Raw genomic sequence first — 16,401 nt, forward strand, 5'->3', positions numbered from 1 at the left:
CATGACCATGTCCATTCCCATTCCCCCGACTCGGCGCCGACGTGCATCACGAATCAATTGATTCGCGCTTATCGGTTCACCCCTATTACTAGTTATATGAACTCCGATATGCTTTAGTTGGGTTTAGCTTGCATTCTCACCGTTTCTTTCCTATATCGGACCTTAACCCCTCCATCTGGCGTCACCAAGGTCGAGTAAATATAACCCGTAGTGTAAGTGCTGTATATGTACATCCATTTTCTTCTTTGCTTTTCATTCTTTTTTCATTCAGCTTGCCCCTCCCCCCCCCCCCTTTTTTGCCTTTCCTCTCCCATATCTTGATGATCGGCACTTGATTTCTCTCGAGATGGATCTGATTAGAACATCTCCAGATTTGAATCCTAAATCGAAGAGAGATTTTGGTCAAGTCCATTCCATCCCGTCGGGTCACCCATCAATGGCGACAATCCAAGATGACGATGAACTTCTGCTGGCTCGTATTGGTTATAAACAGGTATTTGCGCCCGTACCTTTCCAGATGCTGCGATAGCTCGATCCGGTGTTGACTAATTCGGTTGCGCGTTCCATAGGAACTACGACGGGAATTTTCCAAATGGTCGACGATTTCCTACGCTATCTCCATCCTCGGGGTGCTCGGTTCGGTTCCTGCAACCTTCGGCTCTCCCTTATCGGTTGGTGGCCCTGCAACGGCAGTTTGGTGCTGGTTGATTGGCTCCTGCATGGCCATGTGCATCGGGAGTTCCGTAGCGGAGCTAGTGTCCGCATACCCAACCGCTGGTGGCATGTATTTTGTAACCAAACATGTCGTGCCCAAAGACCAAGTCCCCATTTTCTCATGGGTTCAAGGATGGTGCAATTTACTGGGTCAGACCGCGGGCGTATCCAGTGTGGCATATACCGTCAGCCAGATGTTGTTGGCTTGTGTCAGTATGAATTCGGATCTTGTAGATGGGCAGTATTCATATTCCCCGTATGATTCAGATCTGATTTCCTCTCCGCGCGAAGATACTAATCTTGCGCATTTAGAACTGCACTGCAAACGGTGCTGGTTTCGATTGGAATATTATGCTTTCTCGGCATCATTTGCTCATTGACAACAAAATCTCTTCATCGGATCATTCTGTGGTTTGCTCCTATCAATAGTAAGATTTTAACTTTTCTCCTTAGCATGTCAACCCTAATGCCTGAACAGTTGCGGCCACCATTGGCATCTGTATTGCACTAATATATCTTACCCCGGATAAGATGCCGGCCTCGTGGGTCTTTACCCACTTCACTGACGGGTCTGGGTGGGGCTCCAAGGTCTTCTCCTTCTTCCTAGGCTTCTTATCCGTTGCATGGACGATGACCGATTATGATGGGACCACGCAGTAAGTCTTTCTTGTGAGGCAATGTGTGACCTGATTTCTCATTTTGGTCTAGTATGTCGGAAGAGACCCACGATGCCGCTGTTCGAGGTCCCATCGCCATCAAGACCGCCGTCTTAGTCAGTGGATTCTTCGGATGGCTGTTGACCGTCTGCATGTGCTTCTGCCTGACGGACTTTGAAAAAATCCTGCATACACCTACCGGCCTGCCGGCTGCGCAGATCTTCCTCAACGCCGGAGGAAAAGTAGGTGGCACGGCAATGTGGTCATTTGCCATCCTGGTGCAGTTCTTCACCGGCTGCTCGGCCATGCTGGCTGATACCAGGATGGCATATGCCTTTGCCAGAGATAATGCCCTGCCATTTTCTAAGTTCCTTTCAAAAGTCAATACCCATACGCATACGCCTGTCAATGCAGTATGGTTCGTGGTCATTTTTAGCATTGGTCTGAACTGCATTGCCATCGGCTCCACTGAAACTGCGACGGCAATATTCAGTGTCACGGCGCCAGCGCTCGATTTGTCTTACGTTTCGGTGATCTTGGCTCACCAGATCTACAAATCCCGGGTCAAGTTTGTGGAGGGTCCCTACACTCTGGGTAGGTGGGGAGCTCCTATCAACTATGTCGCCATTATCTGGGTCTTGTTCATTAGCACAATCCTCTTCTTCCCAAGTCAAATTCCTGTGACCAAGGCCAACATGTATGACTTTCCCTGGAATATGAAGTCGGCGTTTACTGATAAGGCCCCCAGGAACTATGCCGTCTGTGTGGCGGCTTTTATTGCCATGTTTGCTTTGGTATGGTGGTGGGTTGAGGCTCGAGGGTAAGCCGCCGTTCGGCATTGAAAGACCTGAGAACCGATGCTAATTCATTAATGCAGCAAATACACTGGACCTCAAACTAATGATACCATTCACGAAGTCCCAATCGAGGATGACGACTACGAGGGAGATCATGAAATCAGCGTGTAGGACATCATCTGTCTGATGTTTATTTATCACATTTTAACATTTAACGACCAATCTAGAATATAGATCAAGTGGGAACGCAATTGCTGGTTCAATTTGTGCAATAAAGCTTTTGCATGCTACGGTAATGGTACAGCTACGAGTGATAGAATGATGCCAAAATTGAATGTTCATGAATGCTTCCGCTGAACCAGTAATACATAAAGTAAAATGATAAAATACATCTCATTCGTTTAGTTGCCCGCCACAACCGCTAGGCCTTCGTAGATTTTCCTCTTGACGGCGAGGAAACTACTCGCGCCGCGACCCATGGTGGCCTGGTTGGCAGCAGATTGAGCTGAAGCCTCAATCTCAATTCTGCCAGTTCCCGATTTGCGGACAGCCACGGATTTGTCAATGAGAAGAGTTCCTTCACCTCGGAACTCGGCGGTGTGGCCCGCGGCCTGCATGAGCTTGCGAAGATCAGCGAGACGTAAATCGCCGACATGGAGTGGTCGAGCCACGGATCTGGTGCCTGCAGCCATGCTGGCTGGCAAGGTGTCAAGAAGCGGGAACGCGTTCGACCTATCACCGATCCTTGCGACAACATCTGTGGACGGACCGACGGTTGAAGCAGCTGTTCCATCTTCGATCACCTTCATTTTCTTATTGGTTGGGTCAGCATCGTGGTCGCCGTCTTCAGTAAGAAGTTCAGGTCCCCGCAGCTGGGCAGTCAAAGCAACGACACCAAGGCTTCGGACGTGCTGCCAGTTCAAGCGGCGGACAAGGTTATTGCTCAATTTGACCATCCATGCATTTGTGTCAACACTTGCATCAATGACTTCGCCATTGCTGGGTGTGAAGATGATGGCAGCTGCATCTGCTGTAGAAGCAGAGACGTCAACACCAGCCTTCGCCGCTAATAATTTCTTGCATTCGGCCGCTAGTGCTGCGGTCTCTTCCCTGATCCCACCTACAAGAATCAGTTTCTGTGGCTGGATGAGAGGAATGAGCATCTCCAAGCTACGCTTGTCATGCAGACCCATGCAATCAACAAAGGCGATTCTGGCATTGATTGTGATCGTCTCTTTGCAATAAACAGCCTTGGAGGGACCTTCAAATGGCTGGGCATCTGCTTCATCTTCGGACGATACTGCATCATCACCAATGTCGCCATCGGATACAAGACTGAAATCATCGCCTGCACCCGATCCAACCCGTTGACCATCCTTGGTCAAGTGTTGACGCTTGCGACTTGTAGCACCGCCGGATAGCCTTCGCCCGGCAGTCCCTGTGGTCTCGTCCCATCGCCGCTTCTGGCCAAGCTTCGTTTGCGCGTCCGATCGTCGTTGCTGCATGTCTATTTCCTCGCGTTCCTCCGCACGTAGGTACTCCTCAGGACGAATGAACTCTCCATACTCGTCGCCCTTCTTCCTTGGTGCCACATATGGGAACATCCGCTCCCGCCCCTTTTTACCACGTACGTCGTAGTCATAGACATTCTTCCGCCTTAAAAGAATGTTGATACCCAGGTCCTCGTCACTGACTGCCAACTTGTTTCGGTTAGAGTGGGCGAGTGAGGTCGAAAAATTGAGGACACGACCTTGCTGTTCTGAATCCGAGTCTTCTGAAGAAGTCGAGCTAGACCCATCATCCAAAGCATCTGCTGCGTTTTCGAGGGTTTCCTGACCGCCTCGAACTTGAGCAGTGTCCTGCAGCTGGCGCTTAGTGGCAAGATACTGCTGATAAAGCATTTGGTCGGTTGCATCTAGAGGTACTCGCTGCACCTCCGTCCAGGCCAGCTCCCGCCCACCGCTATGAACTTGCTCGAGCAATTCGCCATCGGAAGTCTTCTCGAGGGCTACGCCGTCGCGTCTTTCCTCATACCATTGCCACATAATACTTCCGAGGGAAATACTATATGGAGATCCTGACTGCTCTTCGTACGCCACTTTGCGGTATGACTCTGTCAACAGTAGCAAGTTGTCGGGGTCCTCAGCAACTCGACGAAGAGACTCCTTCGAGAATCCCCAGGCTAACGAGGTGTCAGAAGCAAGGATGACCTTGGGTCCCTTCTCGGACAGGAGTTTCTCGAGACTCTTCTTGCGCTCAACAGTCTTGAGGTGCTTAAAATTGAACGGCCCGACACCTTTGCTGCTTTTCTCCTGACTCTGTCCACCAGTCCGCTGACTAGTAGCTGCGTCTGCGCCTTCAGCGGCTTCGAACTCCCGGATAATACTCTCATCCATCCACTCGAGCATACTTCGAGCCAAGCGCATGGTGGTATTGACTTTGCGACCAGCCAAATACAGACCTGCGCCTTTCAATACATCCTCATTTTCACTCGCCGCTGCATCGCGCCAAGAATGCTCCAGCGCATATGCAAGCTCGAGCACTCGGGCACTGGTGTCTGTTGGAATGAGGACAGTGCCGCCCTTTGCAAGACTGCTCCGGATCATGTTAAGAAGCAGATCATCTCTTTTCTTCCGACCACCAGAAAGAGCAAACTTGTCACCACCCTGGGTACTACAAATTAAGGCGGTCGGCTTGCGTAATTGCTCAATGATCTCCGTTCCACTGGCTCCAGAACCGCCGAACCACGCCGCACCCGCCACGACGCCTTCGCGCGCCTGGTTCCAATCCATTGCGTAGACAATGGACTCCATGCCATGCTGAATGTGCCATATTGTTCCACCAACGGTATGTCCGGCGTTGTACGCAGTAAGCGTAAGCCCATCCAGGGGCGGGGAGAATGGCGACGGGAGAGGTTGATGTGGTTGCGAATACTTCAAAGGGGTAATGAGAGAGAAATAGCGGGCGATTTCCTCAGCGGTCGGCGGCTGAAGAAGTATTCGTCCTGTGCTGCCTGTAGTTTCAGTGTTCCCTTCACCCTCTCCAGAGACCACCGCAGATGCTGCCGAGGATGCACCGGGCTCGGAGATCGACGCCGTTGGAAGGAAAGTGGCAGCAAGTGGTGCGGATGCGTACAGGTCTTGTAAGCTGGTACGACCGAGAGCAACTACTGGGCTTGTCGCATAAATGGGGATTTTGGTGAAAAGAGGGAATGTTTGGCAGCAGTGCACGAAAGCGCCGATATGTGCCGGGGTCGCATGGGTCAGGAGAATGAGTGAGAGGGTCGGAATATGCCTATGAAATATTAATGTTAGCTTAGCGAAATGACAACCGAGACAACTCTCGACTTTGAAACCGACTTTTCGAGCTCCGCCAAATCGCGGGTGTCAAAGGTATCATCCCAGCCAACGTCTACCAGAATCTTGATACCCCCATCGAGCTCCAGAATCGACTGTGAAGCTCTCGATGATGATGACTGTGCGCCTAGTAGCGGGGTGAAAGTAAACATGGTGATCGCGTGTTGTCAGCAGCGAATCAACTGCGACTGCGACTGCGTCTGATCAAGCGTGTCGCGACGCGGTAGGACCCGTCCAATCGAACCGATGGTCTGTGGTCAAGAATTGATTGTGAATCAAGGATGGATCATTGTGTAGGGGTCCAAGTGAGTGCCGAATGAGGGCAATAGAGAAAAGACCGTTGACGTCGTGAACGAGCTTCTCGTTGTCGCTGTCCGTGCCTCTGTCGGGGAAGATGTTTGTGCGGTTTGCAATGGCTAGGTCTGCATCACGTGATACCATAGCAGGCTCTCCCAAGCCACGACAATTGAGTCTTTAAACCTTGAAACTCTATTCAACTCTAGGCTAGCACTACGCTCCTCGTGAAATTTGTAGTTAGGTGTGAGTGTAGTGAGATATAATAATGTATGACGGCCCTAGAGCTTCCTAGTCTTGGGCCCGCAGTCTAAGGTGGAGGAGTGCCGGAGGCATTTGCCTCTCGTGGACTCTGATGTCGTCGTTCAGCACTATGTAGGATTGATAGCTCCAAGAGCTGATCGCACATCCGAACAAACAGACCCATTAATAGCAATGTCATGTTTTGGAAGTTGCTTTAAACAAATGAAAGAATCTGACCTGAGTGGGCGGTTAATTTCTCCGTCCAATGGGAGCGAGACCCGCACCTGTTTGTGGCTTAGGCCATTCCGAACATGATATAGAATCTCAAAAGTACTAGATAAGGCGATACAGAGAGGCTCGAGAACTATATCGAATGCCTTCTATCCTAACGATTCCCTCCTGTGCCTGGTTTGCACCGGAATACACGGTCATGTGATGAATAAATAAAAGTTTGATTGGCCCAAAAACCGGTTCTGGGAGTCCGCGGTCCCTAGCTTCAGACTAACTGCCGCAGGTCAACACGGCTGATGGACTTTTGTGGGAATATTCATCCAGCTGCAGATTTCAGTCTGCCTTGTTAACCGGATTTCGGATCCAGGTTTTCGGTCGGACCTTATAGGCCATGGCGAATATTGTGAATCATCAGGTCGCGGGATGCAGCTTCGACACCACCAGCAGGTCCGTGCCATCAAGCGATCGGGGATTTAAATCCTAACCATTTTTCTCAGGTATTCAGCACTCCGGCTCGTTGGAGTTGGAGCCTATGGGCAAGTGTGGTATGTATGCTCTTTGAAGGGTGTCATGGTCCTCACGCCGGGCTGACTGGTCGGCTTTTAGTTCGGCTACTGATAATCTGACCACCCAAGCTGTGGCTATCAAGAAGATAACCGAACCCTTTCAATCACTGGAGACAGCAAAACGAAGTTTTCGAGAAGTCAAATTGCTTCGACATCTCCGACATGGCAATGTAAGCTGATCCACTTTTCAAACTTTGATCTTCATTAACAATGGCCTTGGTGACAGGTCATTTCTGTACAGGATATCTTCGTCTCTCCGGTGGATGATTTGTGAGTCTGACTTTCAGACCTGTAGTGTCCATCGATTAACGAGTCAATAGGTACTTGGTGACAGACCTGCTGAGCACGGATCTTGCCCGTGTGATTCGGTCTAGACCACTGGAAGATAAATATATTCGATATTTCTTTTACCAAATAATGGTGAGAATCAATTACAACGCTGTATTAGATCTTGAATTGACGTTCAGCAGCGAGGCTTGAAATATATCCATTCGGCCGGAGTCGTGCATCGGGATTTAAAGCCCAGCAATATCTTGATCGATGAAAACTGCGACCTAAAGATCTGTGACTTCGGTCTTGCTCGAACGCTCAAGCTTTCAATGACCGGCTACGTGACGACAAGGTATTATCGGGCACCAGAAATCATGCTTACTTGGCGAAATTATGGTGTTGAAGTGGACATGTGGAGTTCAGGCTGTATCCTGGCTGAAATGATCGAAGGGTCGCCGCTTTTCCCCGGCAAAGACCATGCGCATCAATTTTTAATTATCTCTGATCTCCTTGGCTCCATCCCCCCAGAGGTCCTCCCAGCTATTTGTGCCCAGGGTGTAAGTTCTAGCCCCGTCGAAGTTCCTGTCCCATACTAACCTGTTCTTGCCTGTAGACGATGGAGCGCATTGCAGATCTTCCGCAGCGCAAGAAGCGGCCATTCAAAAATAAGCTCAGGAATGCATCATTTGAGGGTATGTCTCGCCCAGACCGAAACCTTTGCTAGCCTCGTACTAACTTGACATAGCTCTCGATTTTCTGGAAAGGGTGCTTGTGTGGGACCCCAGCCAGCGGATCAGTGCCGCTGAAGCTCTTTTACATCCATACACGAGCCTCTACCATGATCCAGAAGATGAACCGGTAGCGGGCGCACCATTCGATTGGGCCTTGGTGACTGCTGAGTATTCAGTAGACATGTGGAAATGCATGATGTTTGTGTGCTCTGATAAATTCCGCTGTGGAAAGACCACTAACCAGAACAGATACTCTGAAATCATGAACCATCTTTCCCCTTTATGATGGCTGAGCTCCTTTCTCTTGTGTCTTCAAGCGGCTGCTGGCAGCTCGTTGGTTTTGACGGCACAGGTGGTACCCCAACTTCTGCGAACCAAAAGTGATAAGTTTTGGAAAACGATGGGGAAACAGAATATTGACAGATTGAGTATATAGCGACCTGTCGATTGCAACTCCGGCCTCTGCATTTTGAAACTAGCGGCTTATTTTATTTATTTTCAATTCATACCTAATAGCACTGAAGGCCTCGGATCCAAAGAAATACATGCATCTTATAACCCCCGAGGTATCACAAAGTTTACTGTTCCAAATTCTAAAATCCAAACTTTCCGAGAAATATTCCTTCATCACAAGACCAGAGATCTCCGAGTCCTTCGGCTTAATCTTTCCTTTATCTTCGCCGGGTTCAAGAATCTAAATGAAGGTCGGCTTCATTCACAAAAAAATGCATTGCAACTTACATCAAATCTCTTTAAATGGAGAGAAGGGCCTGTCTGAAGCACGGTTCGGAGGCAAGTTCCAATTTCGATGGGTCACTTGGGAGGCTGGAATAGAGGAGCCAGCCCAGGTCCGCACTCTGCGAACAGATTGGGGCGCCGGAAAACATCTTTGACACTCCACAGGATCCTCACAGGTCTTTTTGCATTTGCTGTAATAACATTGGCTCAGATCATGGCTGCTCAGTACTATCCTATCCCGATGTGAAGGGTTGGTTGAGTCACCCATTTCTGTTATAAGTCCGGCAACCTTTACATCATCCTGTTCGTCTTCACCTTTCTTCATGGTATTGGGCTTTTCCTTTTCGTCTAGGCCATAAATGTCAGCTTAATTGCCAATGGAAGTAGAAGAGTTTCAGACCAGGGTGTTGGGAACGTAGCATGCTAGGGGGATAGAAGGGCTGTAAGCATGACCCCATCCAGTGTCATCTATCGAATACATATAGCTTCGATTGGTCGGACGGCATTTGATAGGGTAAGGTCAAGCATCCAATAACTTCATTGCATTACCCCATCTACATCACCGGATCTCTTTGAAAGCATGCAAGAATAAACACAAGAACATGCAGAGTATCAAGAGAATGACACTGAACAATGCAAATCTCTACTCACACACGTGGGAGGCTTTGCCACCTAACTCTTTGTTCGTACCTCCCGTTTTGAGGCCCTCTTTTTTAGCCGTGTATCTTTTGCTATAATCTCTCTCTGCGCTGTTGGCTGGAGCTGCCGCAGCAGGGGGAGATTTATCTCTGGGATCCCGTGAACGACTTACCGCACCAGGGCGGCCCATTGTCCCTTTCATGTGGTGGCGCATCCTGGTAATCAACCAGTCGGTGACCGAAGCTTTATTGTGACCTCTTCCACGAACGGCCATATAAGGACGCTGATATTCCTGGCCAAAGTGGTACCTGGGAGCGCCTTTCATAAGTGGAGGCATCTTCGGCCACGCAGCGACGCCAGCTTCAGGTCCAAAGTGTGTCAATCGCGGCGGTTTAGGGAGATGTGGTAATGGATCTTCCACATTGGCAACCGAGCTCAAATTTATCTGTTTCAGCAGAAGACGCATTTCATGTCGGTTCTGGTAATCATTCAATGCATCCTCGAGGCACTTGTAGGCGAACTCGTACAGCTGCTCTTTGTTCAAATCACCCCATGTGTCTTTTGTGCCATATTGAAATTCCCAGTAAAGAGCTCCAAGACCAATGCTTGAGGCATTAGATTTGGGGTGGCTGTTGTGGTCGAGCCCTTGGATGATCGTTCTGTCTCGATGTGTTCGGATTAAGTCGAGTGCAAGATCCCTGCCCTTCGGGAGGTCTGGGTCATGCTGAAACAGGCGCCATCGAGGAAAAGGCCCGTTACTACCAAATGAGATGACGGGCCAAGTTTTGCGCTCGCCTAGGCTGTCTGTGGCACGGAATTGCAACACAGTTTCGGTACCAATAACAGTCTTGATCATTCCCGTTTCGTGAGGCAGGGGTGCGACCTTGGTCTTTTTGTAGGTTTGAATTTCCATAAATTCTGCTGGCTGTCCACGCTTTGGATATCGGCTTCCTCCTGTGACTACACCTAGAGGTTGGTTTCGTACTATTCCCTGAGGTCTCGTCGCTGGCGGAAGCCATGATGGTCCTGGCCAGCTTGGCACGGTATTCTGAGGTTCGGCCACAGCTGCGAACGTAGACTGCGAAGGTATGACCGGAGTGAGGATAAAAGAAGGCGATTTTGAGACTTGAGAAGGAGGTCGGACTGGAGCCGGAGGCAATCGAAGATCAGATGGAACCGGAGTATTGTATTGCATCCGAGCTGAAGCTGGCGCTCGTTTCCGCGAACCTTTTTTTTGGCCGGAATCTTGACTTCGAGAAGCTTTTGGTAAAGATGGTGGACCCATAGATGAATTTGTTGCACGCTTCTTCAGAGCTTCGGGACTCTGAGGGTCAAAGGCTACTTTATGGCAGTTGGTCGGCAATGTTTCTGAAGAAGATTTTCGTTTGTCGCTAGGCTCAGGTTGCTTGCGCTTGGATGACCTGCGCTTGGATGAATTGACTACCATCGCGACGGGTTGAATCGGACGTTGTTTCTGTTGCATCTACTTAGGTTCCTGGTTTCACTAAGCAAATATGACTATGATGAATTGGACTGCCACTTACTGTGCCTGAGGGATAAAAATTGTCAGTGATGCGGGTTGAGGGATAAGACCATGGTCATGGATTCGGGTCTATATATAACTGGCTAAGTATCGTACTTGATGTTTCTCTTTGTTTCCCATCTGTCCATTGGTAGCTGTGAAGTTTCTCCTATTTCTAGGATAGAAGATGTGGTCCCAGGCTGAAAGACTCCGGGAACACGTGGTGTTGATGCTGTCCAGGTCCAAGTGGCCTCAAGCTCGGAGAAATGGCACGAGGGCCGGAACGGACTTCTGAAACGCGGGATTGACTTGAATAGAATTTCCGAGTTGAAAGAGAAGTCCCTAGATAAAGCCTGGTGTTTTTGGATTACAGTGGTTCTAATGAAAAAGACAACCAGGAGACGCGATCCTACAACCCACAAGGGCGGATCTGCACAAAAATGAATAATGTCAGCAGCCAAGTATTTACAGGTAATTATATTCCACGCTGAAAATTGTGAACAGAGAACAAGCGCCAATAATCTTGATATTGGAGCTGATGCCACAGTACCGAGACTACACATCGAGGGTGATATTGCCCAGAGTTCGAAATCAAAGACGTTGCAACACCTGGGAAATTTTGGAAATTCAACCTTTGAACTTTTCCATCGTTCCGGATGTCAAGGGGATGCAATATTCATTTTGGGGTATTATTCGCTGGCTCTCCAATGATCTGTGGGATCACAATACCAGCCTGAATGGGGAAATCCTTTGTCTAATGAGGCTTTCGAATCATACCTTTGCGTGGGATTGATCGGACATAACCCGTGCTGCATCAATGTTTCTACGGCTCCTGAGTTGTCAAAGAAGGAGGAACCAATCGCCCGATGGATGCTTTGTGAGTTATTAGAGTCGAAGAAATTGTCTGTAAAGAGTTGAGGTTCGACTGTCAAAACAGGCGATTAGCTTGAGGGCTCTGGAATGTGAGCGTGCTACTTTGCTACCCTGGGCACTGCAGAATCTACCCCAAGGTTCGGGGGCAGAGCCGATTTTCATCTCCGAAAAGAACACGAAAAGACTGATGAAACATGAACAATTTGAAATTCTGCCTGTCAGCTGCTATTGTCATTGATAGAGTCTTGTGATATTTATGGATATGGGATTCCAAGACAAAGGCTGGACGAAAGAAGAAAAATACCGAGTCGCAGGAGATGACCTGAAAGAGTGATATCAATTGTTCCAGTCGGTCGAGGGTAGAGACAAAGACACAAAAAAGTATTTTGAAACAAGCTGGGGCACAGACCTCCACTAAGCTAGGCTGCCCTGGTCAAGATTCCCCATTCCAATGGGATTTGGGGATCAGACCTGAAACCTTGAATGCATAGGGACCACATGGCTTCCCAAGCAGATCGGGAGACATGAGTCGATTCGATGCTCAGGCATACCATGTCAAACAAGGCTGGGAAATTCCAGTGACAAATTAGAATCCACGTGCGGAAACGTAATTTAAGGATTTAAGCTTAAAATAACCTAGCGTTTACTTTACTTGAAACACCTTCCGGAACTCGGTAAAGGTTTGTCAATGTATACTGGTGTACAGGATATCTCTTTCCACATACATGGTCATATCTAGAAAAAGGGAAGAAAAACAAAGGGAAAGCAAGAGACAACACGGGAATGCCCCCTTGTCACTCCACGAAACGCCGTGCCATGTCTTCAGAAATACATAACTGTAGGGGGTACTCGCAAGAATGGAAAAGAAACAAAAGAAAATCATATCCTTGCACCATTCAAGTCGCATCTTGCAGAGGCAAACACCATCCAGAAGGGCAATAACACGAACAAATATAGAACACAATGCAAAGAGTTCCTGCTGTTTGCCCACACCGAGATAGACGACAATATGGAAAAAGTGGAAAAAAAGGAAAAAACAAGCGCCACGCTGGAAAGGGTATATCGGTCACCTCTCGTAGGCCCTGCTACAAGGAATTGTAAATTATAAAATACAAGACGCCTCCGGGGCAGCTGAGATTGAGATCGGGATTATTGTAAGGGAAGAAGAGTCATGCGAACAAAGGAGAGGGGAATTTGGCAAGTATTCTCATCTTCAGAACAAATGCAGATAACGTATTAGCCGTTGACCATGTCGTCTAAAGCCATTTTGCGGCGTTTGACTGGTCGTGGCTCGGGCTCAGGATCAGATTCTGTCGTGGATGGAGCCGTACGGGCTCCAAGCGGTGGAGAATGGCCCAGGTGAACAGGGCTTGAGAGGTCAATCGGACCGAGGTGCCGTGGAATAGGATCGCGGGGCCCTGTCGTAGATGAGGACGAGCGATGGTGACTGGGTGAGTGGGCGAACATAGAATTCATGGGCCTCTGTGATGAGAGGGCACGTGGGTCTCTGCGGCTTTCTTCTCGTCCAGTAGTCCAAATTCCAGGATAGGGATCACTGAGTCTGTGTGCATGGTGAGGCACTCCAGGTGGTGGACCTGGAGGTGGTTGACCGGGACTGGCGGTGGCCTGATGGATGGGAGGCAGTCGGACGGGGGACTCTAGGTATGGCTCGCGAGGTCCTGGTGGTCGACGGGGGTCTGCTATCGTAGGGTGAAGAGACCCACTGGGAGACTCGGCATATGGAGCGAAAGGAGCTCCTGCTGGGTGGTGGTGCTGAGGAGGAGATGTTGGTGGAGGTAATGCTGGACCATAAGAAGGAAATCGTCTGTCCAGCCCAGGAGGCAAAGTCCCTGTTTGAATCACCGGGTTGAACCCGCTAGTCATCGGGATGAATGCTGGGGGTGGGCGTGCCAATGGGGTATCCGACGGTGCACCGGATGAAGAAAATGGCCGCCGAACTCCAGGGTGAGGGACTGCAGAAACCGGGTCCATCGGTCGAGTCAATGGAAATACCGATGCCGACCAGCGCTGCTGGCCATGTGACGTTCTCATGCCGGCTGTGGCGCCCGGAGAGCTAATGGTATGTAGATCGGTCATCGGTCGAAGTTCACGGGACGACGTTGGCCGATGCACGGTAGTTCGATGGGCTATCATAGATGAATGCGACTCGGCCGGGATTGCTGGATGGTCTAAATGTGTCGTATATGGTCGAACGGACGAATCCTCGGCTTTCAGTGGGGGTCGTCCTCGTTTCTTATGAGTAACATCCACACAGGACGCCTTGGATCGAGACAGTCAGCTCCGTTTCGGATCGATGAATAAACATCAAAACATCAATCTAAAAATCTAGAAATGAAGTATTAGATACTCACAGCCTTGCCCGCAAGAACACATCTTCGACATGGACGTGCTGGGTCACAACCCAGATGCTTCTTTTTACAGTTCACACAGGCTGACGCTACATGAGCCTTTGTCCGTCGTGTAGACTTTGGTGCTAGGGAACGACTTGACTGTCCGGCGAGGGATGGGTCCAGGCCTGATAATGGATATTGAGGTGCTAGTGCTTCTGGTGGAAGTTGTGGAGAGCCAAAGACAGGCGGCTGGTCTCCATACCGTGACCGGATCGGTGCTGATAATGGATCATGAATTGCTGGAGGTAACTGGGATGGACCCGGGCCGGTAGTCAGAAGGGCTTCCCCGGCCGATGTCACTGTCGGTAAAGAAGTCGGTGGGTATCGAGGCCGAGATTCCTCGGATGTCACCGCAGGCTCTTCGAGAGGCGAGCCAGACATAGATTGACGAGGGAGAGGAGCCCGTGGGCTGCACCCTCGAGCATTGGTCGACCAAGGTCGATTCAACGGAAACCCCTCTGGGCCCGAGTTGAACCGGGGCTGTCCAAATTGGGCGGTAGTGAGGCTCGGTGGAGGGAGCACGAGTGGTTGCATCGGGCGTCAAGCAAGATCGAGGATAGGCCCACGGGGCAGCAAGTCCTTCTCTATTCCCCTTCACCTCTTACTCTTTCACCACTTCCACTTTGTCGTTTTATTGTTTTCTGTTCCGTTTTCTTCTTCTTCCCTCCCTGTTGCCGTTCCGCTTTCGCTTCTCAGTCGGATTCTATTGGCGTGATGTTCACAAAAAGGGACCACTGGCTCTCGGTTCTGCACTTTGGGGCAGCATATCTGACGAACGAATCCCTGGCAGGCTGGACTAGGAAGGGGGAAATCAAGGTCAGCGGTGTAGGGGTTGGGCAAGAAGGTTCAATATCCGTCATCCAGCTCCTCCGAGGACCACCCAAGCTTATAATCGATTACTAGAGAGATCCGCTATTGGAGGAGTCAGAAAATAGACTGCATCGATCAGCGGGAGATTTCCAGATCATGACAGCAGGGTTACTCATAGCCGCGCATGTCTTTCCCCTCCCATATTTATTGCATGGCGGTCGATCATTGAGCTAGGATCAAGGTGCAGTAACGCCTATTGTCAAAGCCCCCTCTTCCCCCCGGTCTCCTCTTTTGATTTTTCATCGGGGTTTCTTTTTTTTTTTCGTCTCCCTTTTTCCCCAATATTGATGTATTTTTTGTTTCTGTATTTGTTTTTCTTTTTTGGCCCCAACCACACCTTACCTCGATTCACGGGTCCATGTTCAATGCAGCTTGCAGTATGATGCTCAAAAGGGTAATGAAGGGTAATGAAGGGAGAGGAAATGGAGGGTTTCTTGTTCTAAACTCACCTTGAGAATTCAGATCCAGTGCATGGGACGTTGATCTCCCCCTCGTTCTGAAGATAGACAAGGGCCCAAGAGAATTCGAACTCCCCAACTTGGAGTAGCACACCCGACCTGCGGGCCTTCAGGGCTTATACCACAAGGCGGGTCCTCGGTACAAGGAAGGAAAGTAGTGGTCTGTGCAGAGAGACACTAGTAGCTGATAGACTTGATCTCCGTTCATGGTAGATCTTTTCAAATAATGGAGTGCCCAACGGTACGGTACTGGTGGAGTAGGAAGGGCGGAGTATTTCTGGGTTTTATTCTATATGGCTTTTTTTTTTCTCCTATCGGAAAAAGAACGAATGAGAATAAATCAATAAATAGGAACTGGGAAATGATGAACAAAAACGAGAAAAAAAAAACCAAGCAGATACCAGAACTGTACTCGGCAGTTCTCCTGATGTGTGTAGGGTTAGGGGGGGGTTCTCTGGCTGAAGTGGCTTGCATTAGATGGGGAAAGTGACAGTGACACCTCTCAGTAAAGGGATCAGATTCCCACTAGAATGGAAAGGGTAAGCCTACGTAAATTACGGAGGAATAATTAGTTTCTTCTCAGGAGGGGGCACTATTTGGCGCGATACCAATCAGACCAAGGACGCAAGGCGAGGGATTGACGGATCGACGTCGGCGCCCGCAGCCATTGCCAATAGTCGGACTCGGCAATGAAATGCGCATTCCGTTTGACAAGCACAAAGTACTTCTTGGCAAAGCACATGAGAGTCACAAATTGAGGTGATCCCACATCGTATTACCTTTCGGGGAGGACGAGGCTAAATTTCTGGAAATTCCAGCTTTTGGATCCCAGATTTATAGGTTGAAGGAACAAATCAGGGGAAAGAATTAAACCGGAGAAAATGGAGAAAAAAAGAAAAAAACAAGAAAAGATACAGGGAAAAAACCGGAATAGAAATAAAATCAAAATCAAAAACAAAAACAATAAGAAAGAAAAATAAAAATAAAAATAAAAAATAAAAAATAAAAACCCGAGACTCCAGAGTCCAGACT

The 16,401-nt window shown here is 49.2% G+C and overlaps 5 protein-coding genes across 5 annotated transcripts; 2 read left to right on the top strand and 3 right to left on the bottom strand.

The window, feature by feature from the left end:
• Positions 1-436: 436 nt before the first annotated feature.
• On the top strand, positions 437-2,338 carry N7484_000708 (uncharacterized protein; the record flags this gene model as incomplete). Its single annotated transcript, XM_057111129.1, has 6 exons — positions 437-493; positions 570-970; positions 1,027-1,142; positions 1,193-1,370; positions 1,423-2,190; positions 2,248-2,338. The coding sequence occupies 6 exons, from the start codon at positions 437-439 to the stop codon at positions 2,336-2,338; spliced, it is 1,611 nt and encodes a 536-aa protein (XP_056978355.1).
• A 230-nt stretch (positions 2,339-2,568) lies between these two features.
• N7484_000709 (cleavage polyadenylation factor subunit CFT2) lies at positions 2,569-5,675 on the bottom strand (the record flags this gene model as incomplete). The annotated part of the gene is made up of 2 exons (XM_057111130.1): positions 2,569-5,461; positions 5,527-5,675. 2 exons carry the CDS (start codon positions 5,673-5,675, stop codon positions 2,569-2,571), a joined length of 3,042 nt encoding a protein of 1,013 aa, XP_056978356.1.
• A 1,007-nt stretch (positions 5,676-6,682) lies between these two features.
• Positions 6,683-8,144, top strand: N7484_000710 (CMGC/MAPK/P38 protein kinase; the record flags this gene model as incomplete). The annotated part of the gene is made up of 7 exons (XM_057111131.1): positions 6,683-6,738; positions 6,789-6,836; positions 6,898-7,027; positions 7,084-7,127; positions 7,178-7,277; positions 7,328-7,682; positions 7,873-8,144. The coding sequence occupies 7 exons, from the start codon at positions 6,683-6,685 to the stop codon at positions 8,142-8,144; spliced, it is 1,005 nt and encodes a 334-aa protein (XP_056978357.1).
• Positions 8,145-9,239: 1,095 nt separating this feature from the next.
• On the bottom strand, positions 9,240-10,682 carry N7484_000711 (uncharacterized protein; the record flags this gene model as incomplete). The annotated part of the gene is made up of 1 exon (XM_057111132.1): positions 9,240-10,682. One exon carries the CDS (start codon positions 10,680-10,682, stop codon positions 9,240-9,242), a length of 1,443 nt encoding a protein of 480 aa, XP_056978358.1.
• A 2,184-nt stretch (positions 10,683-12,866) lies between these two features.
• sclB (uncharacterized protein) lies at positions 12,867-14,575 on the bottom strand (the record flags this gene model as incomplete). The annotated part of the gene is made up of 2 exons (XM_057111133.1): positions 12,867-13,910; positions 14,003-14,575. The coding sequence occupies 2 exons, from the start codon at positions 14,573-14,575 to the stop codon at positions 12,867-12,869; spliced, it is 1,617 nt and encodes a 538-aa protein (XP_056978359.1).
• Positions 14,576-16,401: the final 1,826 nt, after the last annotated feature.

The sequence above is a fragment of the Penicillium longicatenatum genome, assembly GCF_028827895.1.
Source record: "Penicillium longicatenatum strain IBT 33135 chromosome Unknown contig_11_segment0_segment0, whole genome shotgun sequence".
Taxonomy (NCBI): Eukaryota; Fungi; Ascomycota; class Eurotiomycetes; order Eurotiales; family Aspergillaceae; genus Penicillium; species Penicillium longicatenatum.